Genomic DNA, 26,123 nt, shown 5'->3' on the forward strand with positions numbered 1-26,123 from the left:
TGGCTGACAAAATTAGGTAATAACACGAAATATATGCAAGGCAATATAAGTTACATGTATAGCTTGGAAATTGTGATCGTTGCTCGCTCGCTCCGCTCGCTCGTAAAAATCTAGTCCAACCTCACAACCGATCCGACACGTGCCCAAACTTGAAATAAGTCGCCTCCTCATTGAATGACGAACGCAAGAGGGATTGGTTTTAGGTTAGGCCATAGTTTTCGAGCGAGCACGGCGAGCGAGGGACGCGTAGAGGTGTGTCACAATCCAACTGTTTGGCACATGGGGACAGTGAAATATTCGCACCAGCCCGAGGAGCCGGAAGTCTTTATCCTATTGCCTACTGACAAAAGTTTTCAGTTTATCAATAGTTTCACATAAATAGTACTATTTCCACATAGTAAAGTGCAATGTGATGTCCGAAATGGCTGACAAAATTAGGTAATAACACGAAATATATGCAAGGCAATATAAGTTACATGTATAGCTTGGAAATTGTGATCGTTGCTCGCTCGCTCCGCTCGCTCGTAAAAATCTAGTCCAACCTCACAACCGATCCGACACGTTCCCAAACTCGAAATAAGTCGCCTCCTCATTGAATGACGAAAGCAAGAGGGATTGGTTTCAGGTTAGGCTATAGTTTTCGAGCGAGCAAGGCGTGCGAAGGACGCGTAAAGGTGTGTCACAATCCAACGGTTTGGCACATGGGGACATTGAAATATTCGCACCAGCCCGTGGATACGGAAGTCTTTATCCTATTGCCTACTGACAAAAGTTTTCAGTTTATCAACAGTTTCACATAAATAGTACTATTTCCACATAGTAAAGTGCAATGTGATGTCCGAAATGGCTGACAAAATTAGGTAATAACACGAAATATATGCAAGGCAATATAAGTTACATGTATTGCTTGGAAATTGTGATCGTTTTTCGCTCGCTGCGCTCGCTCGTGAAAATCTTGTCCAACCTCACAACTGTTCCGACACGTTGCCAAATTAGAAATAAATCGCCTGCTTATCGACTAACGAAAGCGAGAAGGGTTGGTTTTAGGTTAGGCTATAGTTTTCGAGCGAGCACGGCGAGCGAGGTACGCGTAAAGGTGTGTCACAATCCAACGGTTTGGCACATGGGGACATTGAAATATTCGCACCAGCCCGAGGATCCGGAAGTCTTTATCCTATTGCCTACTGACAAGAGTTTTCAGTTTATCAATAGTTTCACATAAATAGTACTATTTCCACATAGTAAAGTGCAATGTGATGTCCGAAATGGCTGACAAAATTAGGTAATAACACGAAATATATGCAAGGCAATATAAGTTACATGTATAGCTTGGAAATTGTGATCGTTGTTCGCTCGCTCCGCTCGCTCGTAAAAATCTAGTCCAACCTCACAACCGATCCGACACGTGCCCAAACTTGAAATAAGTCGCCTCCTCATTGAATGACGAACGCAAGAGGGATTGGTTTTAGGTTAGGCTATAGCTTTCGAGCGAGCTCGGCGAGCGAGGTACGCGTAAAGGTGTGTCACAATCCAACGGTTTGGCACATGGGGACATTGAAACATTCGCACCAGCCCGTGGATACGGAAGTCTTTATCCTATGCCTACTGACAAAAGTTTTCAGTTTATCAACAGTTTCACATAAATAGTGTTATTTCCACATAGTAAAGTGCAATGTGATGTCCGAAATGGCTGACAAAATTGGGTAATAACACGAAATATATGCAAGGCAATACAAGTTACATGTATAGCTTGGAAATTGTGATCGTTGCTCGCTCGCTCCGCTCGCTCGTAAAAATCTAGTCCAACCTCACAACCGATCCGACACGTGCCCAAACTTGAAATAAGTCGCCTCTTCATTGAATAACGAACGCGAGAAGGATTGGTTTTAGGTTAGGCTATAGTTTTCGAGCGAGCTCGGCGAGCGAGGTACGCGTAAAGGTGTGTCACAATCCAACGGTTTGGCACATGGGGACATTGAAATATTCGCACCAGCCCGAGGATCCGGAAGTCTTTATCCTATTGCCTACTGACAAAAGTTTTCAGTTTATCAGTAGTTTCACATAAATAGTGTTATTTCCACATAGTAAAGTGCAATGTGATGTCCGAAATGGCTGACAAAATTAGGTAATAACACGAAATATATGCAAGGCAATATAAGTTACATGTATAGCTTGGAAATTGTGATCGTTGCTCGCTCGCTCCGCTCGCTCGTAAAAATCTAGTCCAACCTCACAACCGATCCGACACGTGCCCAAACTTGAAATAAGTCGCCTCCTCATTGAATGACGAACGCAAGAGGGATTGGTTTTAGGTTAGGCTATAGTTTTCGAGCGAGCACGGCGAGCGAGGGACGCGTAGAGGTGTGTCACAATCCAACTGTTTCGCACATGGTGACATTGAAATATTCGCACCAGCCCGAGGAGCCGGATGTCTTTATCCTATTGCCTACTGACAAAAGTTTTCAGTTTATCAATAGTTTCACATAAATAGTACTATTTCCACATAGTAAAGTGCAATGTGATGGCCGAAATGGCTGACAAAATTAGGTAATAACACGAAATATATGCAAGGCAATATAAGTTACATGTATAGCTTGGAAATTGTGATCGTTGCTCGCTCGCTCCGCTCGCTCGTAAAAATCTAGTCCAACCTCACAACCGATCCGACACGTTCCCAAACTTGAAATATGTCGCCTCCTCATTGAATGACGAAAGCAAGAGGGATTGGTTTCAGGTTAGGCTATAGTTTTCGAGCGAGCAAGGCGTGCGAAGGACGCGTAAAGGTGTGTCACAATCCAACGGTTTGGCACATGGGGACATTGAAATATTCGCACCAGCCCGAGGATACGGAAGTCTTTATCCTATTGCCTACTGACAAAAGTTTTCAGTTTATCAACAGTTTCACATGAATAGTACTATTTCCACATAGTAAAGTGCAATGTGATGTCCGAAATGGCTGACAAAATTAGGTAATAACACGAAATATATGCAAGGCAATATAAGTTACATGTATAGCTTGGAAATTGTGATCGTTGCTCGCTCGCTCCGCTCGCTCGTAAAAATCTAGTCCAACCTCACAACCGATCCGACACGTTCCCAAACTTGAAATAAGTCGCCTCCTCATTGAATGACGAAAGCAAGAGGGATTGGTTTTAGGTTAGGCTATAGTTTTCGAGCGAGCAAGGCGTGCGAGGGACGCGTAGAGGTGTGTCACAATCCAACTGTTTCGCACATGGTGACATTGAAATATTCGCACCAGCCCGAGGAGCCGGATGTCTTTATCCTATTGCCTACTGACAAAAGTTTTCAGTTTATCAATAGTTTCACATAAATAGTACTATTTCCACATAGTAAAGTGCAATGTGATGTCCGAAATGGCTGACAAAATTAGGTAATAACACGAAATATATGCAAGGCAATATAAGTTACATGTATAGCTTGGAAATTGTGATCGTTGCTCGCTCGCTCCGCTCGCTCGTAAAAATCTAGTCCAACCTCACAACCGATCCGACACGTTCCCAAACTTGAAATATGTCGCCTCCTCATTGAATGACGAAAGCAAGAGGGATTGGTTTCAGGTTAGGCTATAGTTTTCGAGCGAGCAAGGCGTGCGAAGGACGCGTAAAGGTGTGTCACAATCCAACGGTTTGGCACATGGGGACATTGAAATATTCGCACCAGCCCGAGGATACGGAAGTCTTTATCCTATTGCCTACTGACAAAAGTTTTCAGTTTATCAACAGTTTCACATGAATAGTACTATTTCCACATAGTAAAGTGCAATGTGATGTCCGAAATGGCTGACAAAATTAGGTAATAACACGAAATATATGCAAGGCAATATAAGTTACATGTATAGCTTGGAAATTGTGATCGTTGCTCGCTCGCTCCGCTCGCTCGTAAAAATCTAGTCCAACCTCACAACCGATCCGACACGTTCCCAAACTTGAAATAAGTCGCCTCCTCATTGAATGACGAAAGCAAGAGGGATTGGTTTTAGGTTAGGCTATAGTTTTCGAGCGAGCAAGGCGTGCGAGGGACGCGTAAAGGTGTGTCACAATCCAACGGTTTGGCACATGGGGACATTGAAATATTCGCACCAGCCCGAGGATACGGAAGTCTTTATCCTATTGCCTACTGACAAAAGTTTTCAGTTTATCAAGAGTTTCACATAAATAGTACTATTTCCACATAGTAAAGTGCAATGTGATGTCCGAAATGGCTGACAAAATTAGGTAATAACACGAAATATATGCAAGGCAATATAAGTTACATGTATAGCTTGGAAATTGTGATCGTTGCTCGCTCGCTCCGCTCGCTCGTAAAAATCTAGTCCAACCTCACAACCGATCCGACACGTTCCCAAACTTGAAATAAGTCGCCTCCTCATTGAATGACGAAAGCAAGAGGGATTGGTTTTAGGTTAGGCTATAGTTTTCGAGCGAGCAAGGCGTGCGAGGGACGCGTAAAGGTGTGTCACAATCCAACGGTTTGGCACATGGGGACATTGAAATATTCGCACCAGCCCGTGGATACGGAAGTCTTTATCCTATTGCCTACTGACAAAAGTTTTCAGTTTATCAATAGTTTCACATAAATAGTACTATTTCCACATAGTAAAGTGCAATGTGATGTCCGAAATGGCTGACAAAATTGGGTAATAACACGAAATATATGCAAGGCAATATAAGTTACATGTATAGCTTGGAAATTGTGATCGTTGCTCGCTCTCTCCGCTCGCTCGTAAAAATCTAGTCCAACCTCACAACCGATCCGACACGTTCCCAAACTTGAAATAGGTCGCCTCCTCATTGAATGACGAAAGCAAGAGGGATTGGTTTTAGGTTAGGCTATAGTTTTCGAGCGAGCAAGGCGTGCGAGGGACGCGTAAAGGTGTGTCACAATCCAACGGTTTGGCACGTGGGGACATTGAAATATTCGCAGCAGCCCGCCGAGCCGGAAGTCTTTATCCTATTGCCTACTGATAAAAGTTTACAGTTTATCAATAGTTTCACATAAATAGTACTATTTCCACATAGTAAAGTGCAATGTGATTTCCGAAATGGCTGACAAAATTAGGTAATAACACGACATATATGCAAGGCAATATAAGGTATATGTATAGCTTGGAAATTGTGATCGTTGCTCGCTCGCTCCACTCGCTCGTAAAAATCTAGTCCAACCTCACAACCGATCCGACACGTGCCCAAACTTGAAATAAGTCGCCTCCTCATTGAATGACGAAACCAAGAGGGATTGGTTTTAGGTTAGGCTATAGTTTTCGAGCGAGCAAGGCATGCCAGGGACGCGTAAAGGTGTGTCACAATCCAACGGTATGGCACATGGGGACATTGAAATATTCGCACCAGCCCGTGGATACGGAAGTCTTTATCCTATTGCCTACTGACAAAAGTTTTCAGTTTATCAATAGTTTCACATAAATAGTACTATTTCCACATAGTAAAGTGCAATGTGATTTCCGAAATGGCTGACAAAATTAGGTAATAGCACGACATATATGCAAGGCAATACAAGGTATATGTATAGCTTGGAAATTGTGTTCGTTGCTCGCTCGCACCGCTCGCTCGTAAAAATCTAGTCCAACCTCACAACCGATCCGACACGTTCCCAAACTTGAAATAAGTCGCCTCCTCATTGAATGACGAACGCAAGAGGGATTGGTTTTAGGTTAGGCTATAATTTTCGAGCGAGCTCGGCGAGCGAGGTACGCGTAAAGGTGTGTCACAATCCAACGGTTTGGCACGTGGGGACATTGAAATATTCGCACCAGCCCGAGGATCCGGAAGTCTTTATCCTATTGCCTACTGACAAATGTTTACAGTTTATCAATAGTTTCACATAAATAGTACTATTTCCACATAGTAAAGTGCAATGTGATGTCCGAAATGGCTGACAAAATTAGGTAATAACACGAAATATATGCAAGGCAATATAAGTTACATGTATAGCTTGGAAATTGTGATCGTTGCTCGCTCGCTCCGCTCGCTCGTAAAAATCTAGTCCAACCTCACAACCGATCCGACACGTGCCCAAACTTGAAATAAGTCGCCTCCTCATTGAATGACGAACGCAAGAGGGATTGGTTTCAGGTTAGGCTATAGTTTTCGAGCAAGCAAGGCGTGCGAAGGACGCGTAAAGGTGTGTCACAATCCAACGGTTTGGCACATGGGGACATTGAAATATTCGCACCAGCCCGAGGATACGGAAGTCTTTATCCTATTGCCTACTGACAAAAGTTTGCAGTTTATCAACAGTTTCACATAAATAGTACTATTTCCACATAGTAAAGTGCAATGTGATGTCCGAAATGGCTGACAAAATTAGGTAATAACACGAAATATATGCAAGGCAATATAAGTTGCATGTATAGCTTGGAAATTCTGATCGTTGCTCGCTCGCTCCGCTCGCTCGTAAAAATCTAGTCCAACCTCACAACCGATCCGACACGTTCCCAAACTTGAAATAAGTCGCCTCCTCATTGAATGACGAAAGCAAGAGGGATTGGTTTTAGGTTAGGCTATAGTTTTCGAGCGAGCAAGGCGTGCGAGGGACGCGTAAAGGTGTGTCACAATCCAACGGTTTGGCACATGGGGACATTGAAATATTCGCACCAGCCCGAGGATACGGAAGTCTTTATCCTATTGCCTACTGACAAAAGTTTTCAGTTTATCAACAGTTTCACATAAATAGTACTATTTCCACATAGTAAAGTGCAATGTGATGTCCGAAATGGCTGACAAAATTAGGTAATAACACGAAATATATGCAAGGCAATATAAGTTACATGTATAGCTTGGAAATTGTGATCGTTGCTCGCTCGCTCCGCTCGCTCGTAAAAATCTAGTCCAACCTCACAACCGATCCGACACGTTCCCAAACTTGAAATAAGTCGCCTCCTCATTGAATGACGAAAGCAAGAGGGATTGGTTTTAGGTTAGGCTATAGTTTTCGAGCGAGCAAGGCGTGCGAGGGACGCGTAAAGGTGTGTCACAATCCAACGGTTTGGCACATGGGGACATTGAAATATTCGCACCAGCCCGTGGATACGGAAGTCTTTATCCTATTGCCTACTGACAAAAGTTTTCAGTTTATCAATAGTTTCACATAAATAGTACTATTTCCGCATAGTAAAGTGCAATGTGATGTCCGAAATGGCTGACAAAATTGGGTAATAACACGAAATATATGCAAGGCAATATAAGTTACATGTATAGCTTGGAAATTGTGATCGTTGCTCGCTCTCTCCGCTCGCTCGTAAAAATCTAGTCCAACCTCACAACCGATCCGACACGTTCCCAAACTTGAAATAGGTCGCCTCCTCATTGAATGACGAAAGCAAGAGGGATTGGTTTTAGGTTAGGCTATAGTTTTCGAGCGAGCAAGGCGTGCGAGGGACGCGTAAAGGTGTGTCACAATCCAACGGTTTGGCACATGGGGACATTGAAATATTCGCAGCAGCCCGCCGAGCCGGAAGTCTTTATCCTATTGCCTACTGATAAAAGTTTACAGTTTATCAATAGTTTCACATAAATAGTACTATTTCCACATAGTAAAGTGCAATGTGATTTCCGAAATGGCTGACAAAATTAGGTAATAACACGACATATATGCAAGGCAATATAAGGTATATGTATAGCTTGGAAATTGTGATCGTTGCTCGCTCGCTCCACTCGCTCGTAAAAATCTAGTCCAACCTCACAACCGATCCGACACGTGCCCAAACTTGAAATAAGTCGCCTCCTCATTGAATGACGAAACCAAGAGGGATTGGTTTTAGGTTAGGCTATAGTTTTCGAGCGAGCAAGGCGTGCCAGGGACGCGTAAAGGTGTGTCACAATCCAACGGTTTGGCACATGGGGACATTGAAATATTCGCACCAGCCCGTGGATACGGAAGTCTTTATCCTATTGCCTACTGACAAAAGTTTTCAGTTTATCAATAGTTTCACATAAATAGTACTATTTCCACATAGTAAAGTGCAATGTGATTTCCGAAATGGCTGACAAAATTAGGTAATAGCACGACATATATGCAAGGCAATATAAGGTATATGTATAGCTTGGAAATTGTGTTCGTTGCTCGCTCGCTCCGCTCGCTCGTAAAAATCTAGTCCAACCTCACAACCGATCCGACACGTTCCCAAACTTGAAATAAGTCGCCTCCTCATTGAATGAGGAACGCAAGAGGGATTGGTTTTAGGTTAGGCTATAGTTTTCGAGCGAGCTCGGCGAGCGAGGTACGCGTAAAGGTGTGTCACAATCCAACGGTTTGGCACGTGGGGACATTGAAATATTCGCACCAGCCCGAGGATCCGGAAGTCTTTATCCTATTGCCTACTGACAAATGTTTACAGTTTATCAATAGTTTCACATAAATAGTACTATTTCCACATAGTAAAGTGCAATGTGATGTCCGAAATGGCTGACAAAATTAGGTAATAACACGAAATATATGCAAGGCAATATAAGTTACATGTATAGCTTGGAAATTGTGATCGTTGCTCGCTCGCTCCGCTCGCTCGTAAAAATCTAGTCCAACCTCACAACCGATCCGACACGTGCCCAAACTTGAAATAAGTCGCCTCCTCATTGAATGACGAACGCAAGAGGGATTGGTTTCAGGTTAGGCTATAGTTTTCGAGCAAGCAAGGCGTGCGAAGGACGCGTAAAGGTGTGTCACAATCCAACGGTTTGGCACATGGGGACATTGAAATATTCGCACCAGCCCGAGGATACGGAAGTCTTTATCCTATTGCCTACTGACAAAAGTTTTCAGTTTATCAACAGTTTCACATAAATAGTACTATTTCCACATAGTAAAGTGCAATGTGATGTCCGAAATGGCTGACAAAATTAGGTAATAACACGAAATATATGCAAGGCAATATAAGTTACATGTATAGCTTGGAAATTGTGATCGTTGCTCGCTCGCTCCGCTCGCTCGTAAAAATCTAGTCCAACCTCACAACCGATCCGACACGTTCCCAAACTTGAAATAAGTCGCCTCCTCATTGAATGACGAAAGCAAGAGGGATTGGTTTTAGGTTAGGCTATAGTTTTCGAGCGAGCAAGGCGTGCGAGGGACGCGTAAAGGTGTGTCACAATCCAACGGTTTGGCACATGGGGACATTGAAATATTCGCACCAGCCCGAGGGTACGGAAGTCTTTATCCTATTGCCTACTGACAAAAGTTTTCAGTTTATCAACAGTTTCACATAAATAGTACTATTTCCACATAGTAAAGTGCAATGTGATGTCCGAAATGGCTGACAAAATTAGGTAATAACACGAAATATATGCAAGGCAATATAAGTTACATGTATATCTTGGAAATTGTGATCGTTGCTCGCTCGCTCCGCTCGCTCGTAAAAATCTAGTCCAACCTCACAACCGATCCGACACGTTCCCAAACTTGAAATAAGTCGCCTCCTCATTGAATGACGAAAGCAAGAGGGATTGGTTTTAGGTTAGGCTATAGTTTTCGAGCGAGCAAGGCGTGCGAGGGACGCGTAAAGGTGTGTCACAATCCAACGGTTTGGCACATGGGGACATTGAAATATTCGCACCAGCCCGTGGATACGGAAGTCTTTATCCTATTGCCTACTGACAAAAGTTTTCAGTTTATCAATAGTTTCACATAAATAGTACTATTTCCACATAGTAAAGTGCAATGTGATGTCCGAAATGGCTGACAAAATTGGGTAATAATACGAAATATATGCAAGGCAATATAAGTTACATGTATAGCTTGGAAATTGTGATCGTTGCTCGCTCTCTCCGCTCGCTCGTAAAAATCTAGTCCAACCTCACAACCGATCCGACACGTTCCCAAACTTGAAATAGGTCGCCTCCTCATTGAATGACGAAAGCAAGAGGGATTGGTTTTAGGTTAGGCTATAGTTTTCGAGCGAGCAAGGCGTGCGAGGGACGCGTAAAGGTGTGTCACAATCCAACGGTTTGGCACATGGGGACATTGAAATATTCGCAGCAGCCCGCCGAGCCGGAAGTCTTTATCCTATTGCCTACTGATAAAAGTTTACAGTTTATCAATAGTTTCACATAAATAGTACTATTTCCACATAGTAAAGTGCAATGTGATTTCCGAAATGGCTGACAAAATTAGGTAATAACACGACATATATGCAAGGCAATATAAGGTATATGTATAGCTTGGAAATTGTGATCGTTGCTCGCTCGCTCCACTCGCTCGTAAAAATCTAGTCCAACCTCACAACCGATCCGACACGTGCCCAAACTTGAAATAAGTCGCCTCCTCATTGAATGACGAAACCAAGAGGGATTGGTTTTAGGTTAGGCTATAGTTTTCGAGCGAGCAAGGCGTGCCAGGGACGCGTAAAGGTGTGTCACAATCCAACGGTTTGGCACATGGGGACATTGAAATATTCGCACCAGCCCGTGGATACGGAAGTCTTTATCCTATTGCCTACTGACAAAAGTTTTCAGTTTATCAATAGTTTCACATAAATAGTACTATTTCCACATAGCAAAGTGCAATGTGATTTCCGAAATGGCTGACAAAATTAGGTAATAGCACGACATATATGCAAGGCAATATAAGGTATATGTATAGCTTGGAAATTGTGTTCGTTGCTCGCTCGCTCCGCTCGCTCGTAAAAATCTAGTCCAACCTCACAACCGATCCGACACGTTCCCAAACTTGAAATAAGTCGCCTCCTCATTGAATGACGAACGCAAGAGGGATTGGTTTTAGGTTAGGCTATAGTTTTCGAGCGAGCTCGGCGAGCGAGGTACGCGTAAAGGTGTGTCACAATCCAACGGTTTGGCACGTGGGGACATTGAAATATTCGCACCAGCCCGAGGATCCGGAAGTCTTTATCCTATTGCCTACTGACAAATGTTTACAGTTTATCAATAGTTTCACATAAATAGTACTATTTCCACATAGTAAAGTGCAATGTGATGTCCGAAATGGCTGACAAAATTAGGTAATAACACGAAATATATGCAAGGCAATATAAGTTACATGTATAGCTTGGAAATTGTGATCGTTGCTCGCTCGCTCCGCTCGCTCGTAAAAATCTAGTCCAACCTCACAACCGATCCGACACGTGCCCAAACTTGAAATAAGTCGCCTCCTCATTCAATGACGAACGCAAGAGGGATTGGTTTCAGGTTAGGCTATAGTTTTCGAGCAAGCAAGGCGTGCGAAGGACGCGTAAAGGTTTGTCACAATCCAACGGTTTGGCACATGGGGACATTGAAATATTCGCACCAGCCCGAGGATACGGAAGTCTTTATCCTATTGCCTACTGACAAAAGTTTTCAGTTTATCAACAGTTTCACATAAATAGTACTATTTCCACATAGTAAAGTGCAATGTGATGTCCGAAATGGCTGACAAAATTAGGTAATAACACGAAATATATGCAAGGCAATATAAGTTACATGTATAGCTTGGAAATTGTGATCGTTGCTCGCTCGCTCCGCTCGCTCGTAAAAATCTAGTCCAACCTCACAACCGATCCGACACGTTCCCAAACTTGAAATAAGTCGCCTCCTCATTGAATGACGAAAGCAAGAGGGATTGGTTTTAGGTTAGGCTATAGTTTTCGAGCGAGCAAGGCGTGCGAGGGACGCGTAAAGGTGTGTCACAATCCAACGGTTTGGCACATGGGGACATTGAAATATTCGCACCAGCCCGAGGTTACGGAAGTCTTTATCCTATTGCCTACTGACAAAAGTTTTCAGTTTATCAACAGTTTCACATAAATAGTACTATTTCCACATAGTAAAGTGCAATGTGATGTCCGAAATGGCTGACAAAATTAGGTAATAACACGACATATATGCAAGGCAATATAAGGTATATGTATAGCTTGGAAATTGTGATCGTTGCTCGCTCGCTCCACTCGCTCGTAAAAATCTAGTCCAACCTCACAACCGATCCGACACGTGCCCAAACTTGAAATAAGTCGCCTCCTCATTGAATGACGAAACCAAGAGGGATTGGTTTTAGGTTAGGCTATAGTTTTCGAGCGAGCTCGGCGAGCGAGGTACGCGTAAAGGTGTGTCACAATCCAACGGTTTGGCACGTGGGGACATTGAAATATTCGCACCAGCCCGAGGATCCGGAAGTCTTTATCCTATTGCCTACTGACAAATGTTTACAGTTTATCAATAGTTTCACATAAATAGTACTATTTCCACATAGTAAAGTGCAATGTGATTTCCGAAATGGCTGACAAAATTAGGTAATAGCACGACATATATGCAAGGCAATATAAGGTATATGTATAGCTTGGAAATTGTGTTCGTTGCACGCTCGCTCCGCTCGCTCGTAAAAATCTAGTCCAACCTCACAACCGATCCGACACGTTCCCAAACTTGAAATAAGTCGCCTCCTCATTGAATGACGAAAGCAAGAGGGATTGGTTTTAGGTTAGGCTATAGTTTTCGAGCGAGCAAGGCGTGCGAGGGACGCGTAAAGGTGTGTCACAATCCAACGGTTTGGCACATGGGGACATTGAAATATTCGCACCAGCCCGAGGATACGGAAGTCTCTATCCTATTGCCTACTGACAAAAGTTTTCAGTTTATCAACAGTTTCACATAAATAGTACTATTTCCACATAGTAAAGTGCAATGTGATGTCCGAAATGGCTGACAAAATTAGGTAATAACACGAAATATATGCAAGGCAATATAAGTTACATGTATAGCTTGGAAATTGTGATCGTTGCTCGCTCGCTCCGCTCGCTCGTAAAAATCTAGTCCAACCTCACAACCGATCCGACACGTTCCCAAACTTGAAATAAGTCGCCTCCTCATTGAATGACGAAAGCAAGAGGGATTGGTTTTAGGTTAGGCTATAGTTTTCGAGCGAGCAAGGCGTGCGAGGGACGCGTAAAGGTGTGTCACAATCCAACGGTTTGGCACATGGGGACATTGAAATATTCGCACCAGCCAGTGGATACGGAAGTCTTTATCCTATTGCCTACTGACAAAAGTTTTCAGTTTATCAATAGTTTCACATAAATAGTACTATTTCCACATAGTAAAGTGCAATGTGATGTCCGAAATGGCTGACAAAATTGGGTAATAACACGAAATATATGCAAGGCAATATAAGTTACATGTATAGCTTGGAAATTGTGATCGTTGCTCGCTCTCTCCGCTCGCTCGTAAAAATCTAGTCCAACCTCACAACCGATCCGACACGTTCCCAAACTTGAAATAAGTCGCCTCCTCATTGAATGACGAAAGCAAGAGGGATTGGTTTTAGGTTAGGCTATAGTTTTCGAGCGAGCAAGGCGTGCGAGGGACGCGTAAAGGTGTGTCACAATCCAACGGTTTGGCACATGGGGACATTGAAATATTCGCAGCAGCCCGCCGAGCCGGAAGTCTTTATCCTATTGCCTACTGATAAAAGTTTACAGTTTATCAATAGTTTCACATAAATAGTACTATTTCCTCATAGTAAAGTGCAATGTGATTTCCGAAATGGCTGACAAAATTAGGTAATAACACGACATATATGCAAGGCAATATAAGGTATATGTATAGCTTGGAAATTGTGATCGTTGCTCGCTCGCTCCACTCGCTCGTAAAAATCTAGTCCAACCTCACAACCGATCCGACACGTGCCCAAACTTGAAATAAGTCGCCTCCTCATTGAATGACGAAAGCAAGAGGGATTGGTTTTCGGTTAGGCTATAGTTTTCGAGCGAGCAAGGCGTGCGAAGGACGCGTAAAGGTGTGTCACAATCCAACGGTTTGGCACATGGGGACATTGAAATATTCGCACCAGCCCGAGGATACGGAAGTCTTTATCCTATTGCCTACTGCCAAAAGTTTTCAGTTTATCAGCAGTTTCACATAAATAGTACTATTTCCACATAGTAAAGTGCAATGTGATGTCCGAAATGGCTGACAAAATTAGGTAATAACACGAAATATATGCAAGGCAATATAAGTTACATGTATAGCTTGGAAATTGTGATCGTTGCTCGCTCTCTCCGCTCGCTCGTAAAAATCTAGTCCAACCTCACAACCGATCCGACACGTTCCCAAACTTGAAATAAGTCGCCTCCTCATTGAATGACGAAAGCAAGAGGGATTGGTTTTAGGTTAGGCTATAGTTTTCGAGCGAGCAAGGCGTGCGAGGGACGCGTAAAGTTGTGTCACAATCCAACGGTTTGGCACATGGGGACATTGAAATATTCGCAGCAGCCCGCCGAGCCGGAAGTCTTTATCCTATTGCCTACTGATAAAAGTTTACAGTTTATCAATAGTTTCACATAAATAGTACTATTTCCTCATAGTAAAGTGCAATGTGATTTCCGAAATGGCTTACAAAATTAGGTAATAACACGAAATATATGCAAGGCAATATAAGTTACATGTATAGCTTGGAAATTGTGATCGTTGCTCGCTCTCTCCGCTCGCTCGTAAAAATCTAGTCCAACCTCACAACCGATCCGACACGTTCCCAAACTTGAAATAAGTCGCCTCCTCATTGAATGACGAAAGCAAGAGGGATTGGTTTTAGGTCAGGCTATAGTTTTCGAGCGAGCAAGGCGTGCCAGGGACGCGTAAAGGTGTGTCACAATCCAACGGTTTGGCACATGGGGACATTGAAATATTCGCACCAGCCCGTGGATACGGAACTCTTTATCCTATTGCCTACTGACAAAAGTTTTCAGTTTATCAATAGTTTCACATAAATAGTACTATTTCCACATAGTAAAGTGCAATGTGATTTCCGAAATGGCTGACAAAATTAGGTAATAGCACGACATATATGCAAGGCAATATAAGGTATATGTATAGCTTGGAAATTGTGTTCGTTGCTCGCTCGCTCCGCTCGCTCGTAAAAATCTAGTCCAACCTCACAACCGACCCGACACGTTCCCAAACTTGAAATAAGTCGCCTCCTCATTGAATGAGGAACGCAAGAGGGATTGGTTTTAGGTTAGGCTATAGTTTTCGAGCGAGCTCGGCGAGCGAGGTACGCGTAAAGGTGTGTCACAATCCAACGGTTTGGCACGTGGGGACATTGAAATATTCGCACCAGCCCGAGGATCCGGAAGTCTTTATCCTATTGCCTACTGACAAATGTTTACAGTTTATCAATAGTTTCACATAAATAGTACTATTTCCACATAGTAAAGTGCAATGTGATGTCCGAAATGGCTGACAAAATTAGGTAATAACACGAAATATATGCAAGGCAATATAAGTTACATGTATAGCTTGGAAATTGTGATCGTTGCTCGCTCGCTCCGCTCGCTCGTAAAAATCTAGTCCAACCTCACAACCGATCCGACACGTGCCCAAACTTGAAATAAGTCGCCTCCTCATTGAATGACGAACGCAAGAGGGATTGGTTTCAGGTTAGGCTATAGTTTTCGAGCAAGCAAGGCGTGCGAAGGACGCGTAAAGGTGTGTCACAATCCAACGGTTTGGCACATGGGGACATTGAAATATTCGCACCAGCCCGAGGATACGGAAGTCTTTATCCTATTGCCTACTGACAAAAGTTTTCAGTTTATCAACAGTTTCACATAAATAGTACTATTTCCACATAGTAAAGTGCAATGTGATGTCCGAAATGGCTGACAAAATTAGATAATAACACGAAATATATGCAAGGCAATATAAGTTACATGTATAGCTTGGAAATTGTGATCGTTGCTCGCTCGCTCCGCTCGCTCGTAAAAATCTAGTCCAACCTCACAACCGATCCGACACGTTCCCAAACTTGAAATAAGTCGCCTCCTCATTGAATGACGAAAGCAAGAGGGATTGGTTTTAGGTTAGGCTATAGTTTTCGAGCGAGCAAGGCGTGCGAGGGACGCGTAAAGGTGTGTCACAATCCAACGGTTTGGCACATGGGGACATTGAAATATTCGCACCAGCCCGAGGATACGGAAGTCTTTATCCTATTGCCTACTGACAAAAGTTTTCAGTTTATCAACAGTTTCACATAAATAGTACTATTTCCACATAGTAAAGTGCAATGTGATGTCCGAAATGGCTGACAAAATTAGGTAATAACACGAAATATATGCAAGGCAATATAAGTTACATGTACAGCTTGGAAATTGTGATCGTTGCTCGCTCGCTCCGCTCGCTCGTAAAAATCTAGTCCAACCTCACAACCGATCCGACACGTGCCCAAACTTGAAATAAGTCGCCTCCTCATTGAATGACGAACGCAAGAGGGATTGGTTTCAGGTTAGGCTATAGTTTTCGAGCAAGCAAGGCGTGCGAAGGACGCGTAAAGGTGTGTCACAATCCAACGGTTTGGCACATGGGGACATTGAAATATTCGCACCAGCCCGAGGATACGGAAGTCTTTATCCTATTGCCTACTGACAAAAGTTTTCAGTTTATCAACAGTTTCACATAAATAGTACTATTTCCACATAGTAAAGTGCAATGTGATGTCCGAAATGGCTGACAAAATTAGGTAATAACACGAAATATATGCAAGGCAATATAAGTTACATGTATAGCTTTGAAATTGTGATCGTTGCTCGCTCGCTCCGCTCGCTCGTAAAAATCTAGTCCAACCTCACAACCGATCCGACACGTTCCCAAACTTGAAATAAGTCGCCTCCTCATTGAATGACGAAAGCAAGAGGGATTGGTTTTAGGTTAGGCTATAGTTTTCGAGCGAGCAAGGCGTGCGAGGGACGCGTAAAGGTGTGTCACAATCCAACGGTTTGGCACATGGGGACATTGAAATATTCGCACCAGCCCGAGGGTACGGAAGTCTTTATCCTATTGCCTACTGACAAAAGTTTTCAGTTTATCAACAGTTTCACATAAATAGTACTATTTCCACATAGTAAAGTGCAATGTGATGTCCGAAATGGCTGACAAAATTAGGTAATAACACGAAATATATGCAAGGCAATATAAGTTACATGTATAGCTTGGAAATTGTGATCGTTGCTCGCTCGCTCCGCTCGCTCGTAAAAATCTAGTCCAACCTCACAACCGATCCGACACGTTCCCAAACTTGAAATAAGTCGCCTCCTCATTGAATGACGAAAGCAAGAGGGATTGGTTTTAGGTTAGGCTATAGTTTTCGAGCGAGCAAGGCGTGCGAGGGACGCGTAAAGGTGTGTCACAATCCAACGGTTTGGCACATGGGGACATTGAAATATTCGCACCAGCCCGTGGATACGGAAGTCTTTATCCTATTGCCTACTGACAAAAGTTTTCAGTTTATCAATAGTTTCACATAAATAGTACTATTTCCACATAGTAAAGTGCAATGTGATGTCCGAAATGGCTGACAAAATTGGGTAATAACACGAAATATAGGCAAGGCAATATAAGTTACATGTATAGCTTGGAAATTGTGATCGTTGCTCGCTCTCTCCGCTCGCTCGTAAAAATCTAGTCCAACCTCACAACCGATCCGACACGTTCCCAAACTTGAAATAGGTCGCCTCCTCATTGAATGACGAAAGCAAGAGGGATTGGTTTTAGGTTAGGCTATAGTTTTCGAGCGAGCAAGGCGTGCGAGGGACGCGTAAAGGTGTGTCACAATCCAACGGTTTGGCACATGGGGACATTGAAATATTCGCAGCAGCCCGCCGAGCCGGAAGTCTTTATCCTATTGCCTACTGACAAAAGTTTTCAGTTTATCAATAGTTTCACATAAATAGTACTATTTCCACATAGTAAAGTGCAATGTGATTTCCGAAATGGCTGACAAAATTAGGTAATAACACGACATATATGCAAGGCAATATAAGGTATATGTATAGCTTGGAAATTGTGATCGTTGCTCGCTCGCTCCACTCGCTCGTAAAAATCTAGTCCAACCTCACAACCGATCCGACACGTGCCCAAACTTGAAATAAGTCGCCTCCTCATTGAATGACGAAAGCAAGAGGGATTGGTTTTCGGTTAGGCTATAGTTTTCGAGCGAGCAAGGCGTGCGAAGGACGCGTAAAGGTGTGTCACAATCCAACGGTTTGGCACATGGGGACATTGAAATATTCGCACCAGCCCGAGGATACGGAAGTCTTTATCCTATTGCCTACTGACAAAAGTTTTCAGTTTATCAGCAGTTTCACATAAATAGTACTATTTCCACATAGTAAAGTGCAATGTGATGTCCGAAATGGCTGACAAAATTAGGTAATAACACGAAATATATGCAAGGCAATATAAGTTACATGTATAGCTTGGAAATTGTGATCGTTGCTCGCTCTCTCCGCTCGCTCGTAAAAATCTAGTCCAACCTCACAACCGATCCGACACGTTCCCAAACTTGAAATAAGTCGCCTCCTCATTGAATGACGAAAGCAAGAGGGATTGGTTTTAGGTTAGGCTATAGTTTTCGAGCGAGCAAGGCGTGCGAGGGACGCGTAAAGTTGTGTCACAATCCAACGGTTTGGCACATGGGGACATTGAAATATTCGCAGCAGCCCGCCGAGCCGGAAGTCTTTATCCTATTGCCTACTGATAAAAGTTTACAGTTATTCAATAGTTTCACATAAATAGTACTATTTCCTCATAGTAAAGTGCAATGTGATTTCCGAAATGGCTTACAAAATTAGGTAATAACACGAAATATATGCAAGGCAATATAAGTTACATGTATAGCTTGGAAATTGTGATCGTTGCTCGCTCGCTCCGCTCGCTCGTAAAAATCTTGTCCAACCTCACAACCGATCCGACACGTTCCCAAACTTGAAATAAGTCGCCTCCTCATTGAATGACGAAAGCAAGAGGGATTGGTTTTAGGTTAGGCTATAGTTTTCCAGCGAGCAAGGCGTGCCAGGGACGCGTAAAGGTGTGTCACAATCCAACGGTTTGGCACATGGGGACATTGAAATATTCGCACCAGCCCGTGGATACGGAAGTCTTTATCCTATTGCCTACTGACAAAAGTTTTCAGTTTATCAATAGTTTCACATAAATAGTACTATTTCCACATAGTAAAGTGCAATGTGATTTCCGAAATGGCTGACAAAATTAGGTAATAGCACGACATATATGCAAGGCAATATAAGGTATATGTATAGCTTGGAAATTGTGTTCGTTGCTCGCTCGCTCCGCTCGCTCGTAAAAATCTAGTCCAACCTCACAACCGATCCGACACGTGCCCAAACTTGAAATAAGTCGCCTCCTCATTGAATGACGAACGCAAGAGGGATTGGTTTCAGGTTAGGCTATAGTTATCGAGCAAGCAAGGCGTGCGAAGGACGCGTAAAGGTTTGTCACAATCCAACGGTTTGGCACATGGGGACATTGAAATATTCGCACCAGCCCGAGGATACGGAAGTCTTTATCCTATTGCCTACTGACAAAAGTTTTCAGTTTATCAACAGTTTCACATAAATAGTACTATTTCCACATAGTAAAGTGCAATGTGATGTCCGAAATGGCTGACAAAATTAGGTAATAACACGAAATATATGCAAGGCAATATAAGTTACATGTATAGCTTGGAAATTGTGATCGTTGCTCGCTCGCTCCGCTCGCTCGTAAAAATCTAGTCCAACCTCACAACCGATCCGACACGTTCCCAAACTTGAAATAAGTCGCTCCTCATTGAATGACGAAAGCAAGAGGGATTGGTTTTAGGTTAGGCTATAGTTTTCGAGCGAGCAAGGCGTGCGAGGGACGCGTAAAGGTGTGTCACAATCCAACGGTTTGGCACATGGGGACATTGAAATATTCGCACCAGCCCGAGGTTACGGAAGTCTTTATCCTATTGCCTACTGACAAAAGTTTTCAGTTTATCAACAGTTTCACATAAATAGTACTATTTCCACATAGTAAAGTGCAATGTGATGTCCGAAATGGCTGACAAAATTAGGTAATAACACGACATATATGCAAGGCAATATAAGGTATATGTATAGCTTGGAAATTGTGATCGTTGCTCGCTCGCTCCACTCGCTCGTAAAAATCTAGTCCAACCTCACAACCGATCCGACACGTGCCCAAACTTGAAATAAGTCGCCTCCTCATTGAATGACGAAACCAAGAGGGATTGGTTTTAGGTTAGGCTATAGTTTTCGAGCGAGCTCGGCGAGCGAGGTACGCGTAAAGGTGTGTCACAATCCAACGGTTTGGCACGTGGGGACATTGAAATATTCGCACCAGCCCGAGGATCCGGAAGTCTTTATCCTATTGCCTACTGACAAATGTTTACAGTTTATCAATAGTTTCACATAAATAGTACTATTTCCACATAGTAAAGTGCAATGTGATTTCCGAAATGGCTGACAAAATTAGGTAATAGCACGACATATATGCAAGGCAATATAAGGTATATGTATAGCTTGGAAATTGTGTTCGTTGCTCGCTCGCTCCGCTCGCTCGTAAAAATCTAGTCCAACCTCACAACCGATCCGACACGTTCCCAAACTTGAAATAAGTCGCCTCCTCATTGAATGACGAAAGCAAGAGGGATTGGTTTTAGGTTAGGCTATAGTTTTCGAGCGAGCAAGGCGTGCGAGGTACGCGTAAAGGTGTGTCACAATCCAACGGTTTGGCACATGGGGACATTGAAATATTCGCACCAGCCCGAGGATACGGAAGTCTCTATCCTATTGCCTACTGACAAAAGTTTTCAGTTTATCAACAGTTTCACATAAATAGTACTATTTCCACATAGTAAAGTGCAATGTGATGTCCGAAATGGCTGACAAAATTAGGTAATAACACGAAATATATGCAAGGCAATATAAGTTACATGTATAGCTTGGAAATTGTGATCGTTGCTCGCTCGCTCCGCTCGCTCGTAAAAATCTAGTCCAACCTCACAACCGATCCGACACGTTCCCAAACTTGAAATAAGTCGCCTCCTCATTGAATGACGAAAGCAAGAGGGATTGGTTTTAGGTTAGGCTATAGTTTTCGAGCGAGCAAGGCGTGCGAGGGACGCGTAAAGGTGTGTCACAATCCAACGGTTTGGCACATGGGGACATTGAAATATTCGCACCAGCCCGTGGATACGGAAGTCTTTATCCTATTCCCTACTGACAAAAGTTTTCAGTTTATCAATAGTTTCACATAAATGGTACTATTTCCACATAGTAAAGTGCAATGTGATGTCCGAAATGGCTGACAAAATTGGGTAATAACACGAAATATATGCAAGGCAATATAAGTTACATGTATAGCTTGGAAATTGTGATCGTTGCTCGCTCTCTCCGCTCGCTCGTAAAAATCTAGTCCAACCTCACAACCGATCCGACACGTTCCCAAACTTGAAATAAGTCGCCTCCTCATTGAATGACGAAAGCAAGAGGGATTGGTTTTAGGTTAGGCTATAGTTTTCGAGCGAGCAAGGCGTGCGAGGGACGCGTAAAGGTGTGTCACAATCCAACGGTTTGGCACATGGGGACATTGAAATATTCGCAGCAGCCCGCCGAGCCGGAAGTCTTTATCCTATTGCCTACTGATAAAAGTTTACAGTTTATCAATAGTTTCACATAAATAGTACTATTTCCTCATAGTAAAGTGCAATGTGATTTCCGAAATGGCTGACAAAATTAGGTAATAACACGACATATATGCAAGGCAATATAAGGTATATGTATAGCTTGGAAATTGTGATCGTTGCTCGCTCGCTCCACTCGCTCGTAAAAATCTAGTCCAACCTCACAACCGATCCGACACGTGCCCAAACTTGAAATAAGTCGCCTCCTCATTGAATGACGAAAGCAAGAGGGATTGGTTTTCGGTTAGGCTATAGTTTTCGAGCGAGCAAGGCGTGCGAAGGACGCGTAAAGGTGTGTCACAATCCAACGGTTTGGCACATGGGGACATTGAAATATTCGCACCAGCCCGAGGATACGGAAGTCTTTATCCTATTGCCTACTGACAAAAGTTTTCAGTTTATCAGCAGTTTCACATAAATAGTACTATTTCCACATAGTAAAGTGCAATGTGATGTCCGAAATGGCTGACAAAATTAGGTAATAACACGAAATATATGCAAGGCAATATAAGTTACATGTATAGCTTGGAAATTGTGATCGTTGCTCGCTCTCTCCGCTCGCTCGTAAAAATCTAGTCCAACCTCACAACCGATCCGACACGTTCCCAAACTTGAAATAAGTCGCCTCCTCATTGAATGACGAAAGCAAGAGGGATTGGTTTTAGGTTAGGCTATAGTTTTCGAGCGAGCAAGGCGTGCGAGGGACGCGTAAAGTTGTGTCACAATCCAACGGTTTGGCACATGGGGACATTGAAATATTCGCAGCAGCCCGCCGAGCCGGAAGTCTTTATCCTATTGCCTACTGATAAAAGTTTACAGTTTATCAATAGTTTCACATAAATAGTACTATTTCCTCATAGTAAAGTGCAATGTGATTTCCGAAATGGCTTACAAAATTAGGTAATAACACGAAATATATGCAAGGCAATATAAGTTACATGTATAGCTTGGAAATTGTGATCGTTGCTCGCTCGCTCCGCTCGCTCGTAAAAATCTTGTCCAACCTCACAACCGATCCGACACGTTCCCAAACTTGAAATAAGTCGCCTCCTCATTGAATGACGAAAGCAAGAGGGATTGGTTTTAGGTTAGGCTATAGTTTTCCAGCGAGCAAGGCGTGCCAGGGACGCGTAAAGGTGTGTCACAATCCAACGGTTTGGCACATGGGGACATTGAAATATTCGCACCAGCCCGTGGATACGGAAGTCTTTATCCTATTGCCTACTGACAAAAGTTTTCAGTTTATCAATAGTTTCACATAAATAGTACTATTTCCACATAGTAAAGTGCAATGTGATTTCCGAAATGGCTGACAAAATTAGGTAATAGCACGACATATATGCAAGGCAATATAAGGTATATGTATAGCTTGGAAATTGTGTTCGTTGCTCGCTCGCTCCGCTCGCTCGTAAAAATCTAGTCCAACCTCACAACCGATCCGACACGTTCCCAAACTTGAAATAAGTCGCCTCCTCATTGAATGACGAAAGCAAGAGGGATTGGTTTTAGGTTAGGCTATAGTTTTCGAGCGAGCAAGGCGTGCGAGGGACGCGTAAAGTTGTGTCACAATCCAACGGTTTGGCACATGGGGACATTGAAATATTCGCAGCAGCCCGCCGAGCCGGAAGTCTTTATCCTATTGCCTACTGATAAAAGTTTACAGTTTATCAATAGTTTCACATAAATAGTACTATTTCCTCATAGTAAAGTGCAATGTGATTTCCGAAATGGCTTACAAAATTAGGTAATAACACGAAATATATGCAAGGCAATATAAGTTACATGTATAGCTTGGAAATTGTGATCGTTGCTCGCTCGCTCCGCTCGCTCGTAAAAATCTTGTCCAACCTCACAACCGAACCGACACGTTCCCAAACTTGAAATAAGTCGCCTCCTCATTGAATGACGAAAGCAAGAGGGATTGGTTTTAGGTTAGGCTATAGTTTTCGAGCGAGCAAGGCGTGCGAGGGACGCGTAAAGGTGTGTCACAATCCAACGGTTTGGCACATGGGGACATTGAAATATTCGCACCAGCCCGTGGATACGGAAGTCTTTATCCTATTGCCTACTGACAAAAGTTTTCAGTTTATCAATAGTTTCACATAAATAGTACTATTTCCACATAGTAAAGTGCAATGTGATGTCCGAAATGGCTGACAAAATTGGGTAATAACACGAAATATATGCAAGGCAATATAAGTTACATGTATAGCTTGGAAATTGTGATCGTTGCTCGCTCTCTCCGCTCGCTCGTAAAAATCTAGTCCAACCTCACAACCGATCCGACACGTTCCCAAACTTGAAATAGGTCGCCTCCTCATTGAATGACGAAAGCAAGAGGGATTGGTTTTAGGTTAGGCTATAGTTTTCGAGCGAGCAAGGCGTGCGAGGGACGCGTAAAGGTGTGTCACAATCCAACGGTTTGGCACATGGGGACATTGAAATATTCGCAGCAGCCCGCCGAGCCGGAAGTCTTTATCCTATTGCCTACTGATAAAAGTTTACAGTTTATCAATAGTTTCACATAAATAGTACTATTTCCACATAGTAAAGTGCAATGTGATTTCCGAAATGGCTGACAAAATTAGGTAATAACACGACATATATGCAAGGCAATATAAGGTATATGTATAGCTTGGAAATTGTGATCGTTGCTCGCTCGCTCCACTCGCTCGTAAAAATCTAGTCCAACCTCACAACCGATCCGACACGTGCCCAAACTTGCAATAAGTCGCCTCCTCATTGACTGACGAAACCAAGAGGGATTGGTTTTAGGTTAGGCTATAGTTTTCGAGCGAGCAAGGCGTGCCAGGGACGCGTAAAGGTGTGTCACAATCCAACGGTTTGGCACATGGGGACATTGAAATATTCGCACCAGCCCGTGGATACGGAAGTCTTTATCCTATTGCCTACTGACAAAAGTTTTCAGTTTATCAATAGTTTCACATAAATAGTACTATTTCCACATAGTAAAGTGCAATGTGATTTCCGAAATGGCTGACAAAATTAGGTAATAGCACGACATATATGCAAGGCAGTATAAGGTATATGTATAGCTTGGAAATTGTGTTCGTTGCTCGCTCGCTCCGCTCGCTCGTAAAAATCTAGTCCAACCTCACAACCGATCCGACACGTTCCCAAACTTGAAATAAGTCGCCTCCTCATTGAATGACGAACGCAAGAGGGATTGGTTTCAGGTTAGGCTATAGTTTTCGAGCAAGCAAGGCGTGCGAAGGACGCGTAAAGGTGTGTCACAATCCAACGGTTTGGCACATGGGGACATTGAAATATTCGCACCAGCCCGAGGATACGGAAGTCTTTATCCTATTGCCTACTGACAAAAGTTTTCAGTTTATCAACAGTTTCACATAAATAGTACTATTTCCACATAGTAAAGTGCAATGTGATGTCCGAAATGGCTGACAAAATTAGGTAATAACACGAAATATATGCAAGGCAATATAAGTTACATGTATAGCTTGGAAATTGTGATCGTTGCTCGCTCGCTCCGCTCGCTCGTAAAAATCTAGTCCAACCTCACAACCGATCCGACACGTTCCCAAACTTGAAATAAGTCGCCTCCTCATTGAATGACGAAAGCAAGAGGGATTGGTTTTAGGTTAGGCTATAGTTTTCGAGCGAGCAAGGCGTGCGAGGGACGCGTAAAGGTGTGTCACAATCCAACGGTTTGGCACATGGGGACATTGAAATATTCGCACCAGCCCGAGGATACGGAAGTCTTTATCCTATTGCCTACTGACAAAAGTTTTCAGTTTATCAACAGTTTCACATAAATAGTACTATTTCCACATAGTAAAGTGCAATGTGATGTCCGAAATGGCTGACAAAATTAGGTAATAACACGAAATATATGCAAGGCAATATAAGTTACATGTATAGCTTGGAAATTGTGATCGTTGCTCGCTCGCTCCGCTCGCTCGTAAAAATCTAGTCCAACCTCACAACCGATCCGACACGTTCCCAAAGTTGAAATAAGTCGCCTCCTCATTGAATGACGAAAGCAAGAGGGATTGGTTTTAGGTTAGGCTATAGTTTTCGAGCGAGCAAGGCGTGCGAGGGACGCGTAAAGGTGTGTCACAATCCAACGGTTTGGCACATGGGGACATTGAAATATTCGCACCAGCCCGTGGATACGGAAGTCTTTATCCTATTGCCTACTGACAAAAGTTTTCAGTTTATCAATAGTTTCACATAAATAGTACTATTTCCACATAGTAAAGTGCAATGTGATGTCCGAAATGGCTGACAAAATTGGGTAATAACACGAAATATATGCAAGGCAATATAAGTTACATGTATAGCTTGGAAATTGTGATCGTTGCTCGCTCTCTCCGCTCGCTCGTAAAAATCTAGTCCAACCTCACAACCGATCCGACACGTTCCCAAACTTGAAATAAGTCGCCTCCTCATTGAATGACGAAAGCAAGAGGGATTGGTTTTAGGTTAGGCTATAGTTTTCGAGCGAGCAAGGCGTGCGAGGGACGCGTAAAGGTGTGTCACAATCCAACGGTTTGGCACATGGGGACATTGAAATATTCGCAGCAGCCCGCCGAGCCGGAAGTCTTTATCCTATTGCCTACTGATAAAAGTTTACAGTTTATCAATAGTTTCACATAAATAGT

At 43.1% G+C, this 26,123-nt stretch overlaps 1 protein-coding gene across 1 annotated transcript in view; it reads left to right on the top strand.

The window, feature by feature from the left end:
- Positions 1–24,260, top strand: part of LOC125386974 — a 93,720-nt gene extending 69,460 nt beyond the window's left edge. Inside the window, exon 2 of the mRNA XM_048414160.1 lies at positions 24,256–24,260. Coding sequence (XP_048270117.1) covers positions 24,256–24,260 — 5 coding nt within the window. The remainder of the gene's footprint in view (positions 1–24,255) is intronic.
- The last annotated feature ends 1,863 nt before the right edge of the window (positions 24,261–26,123 follow it).

This window comes from Bombus terrestris, unplaced genomic scaffold (genome assembly GCF_910591885.1).
Source record: "Bombus terrestris unplaced genomic scaffold, iyBomTerr1.2, whole genome shotgun sequence".
NCBI classification, from domain to species: domain Eukaryota; kingdom Metazoa; phylum Arthropoda; class Insecta; order Hymenoptera; family Apidae; genus Bombus; species Bombus terrestris.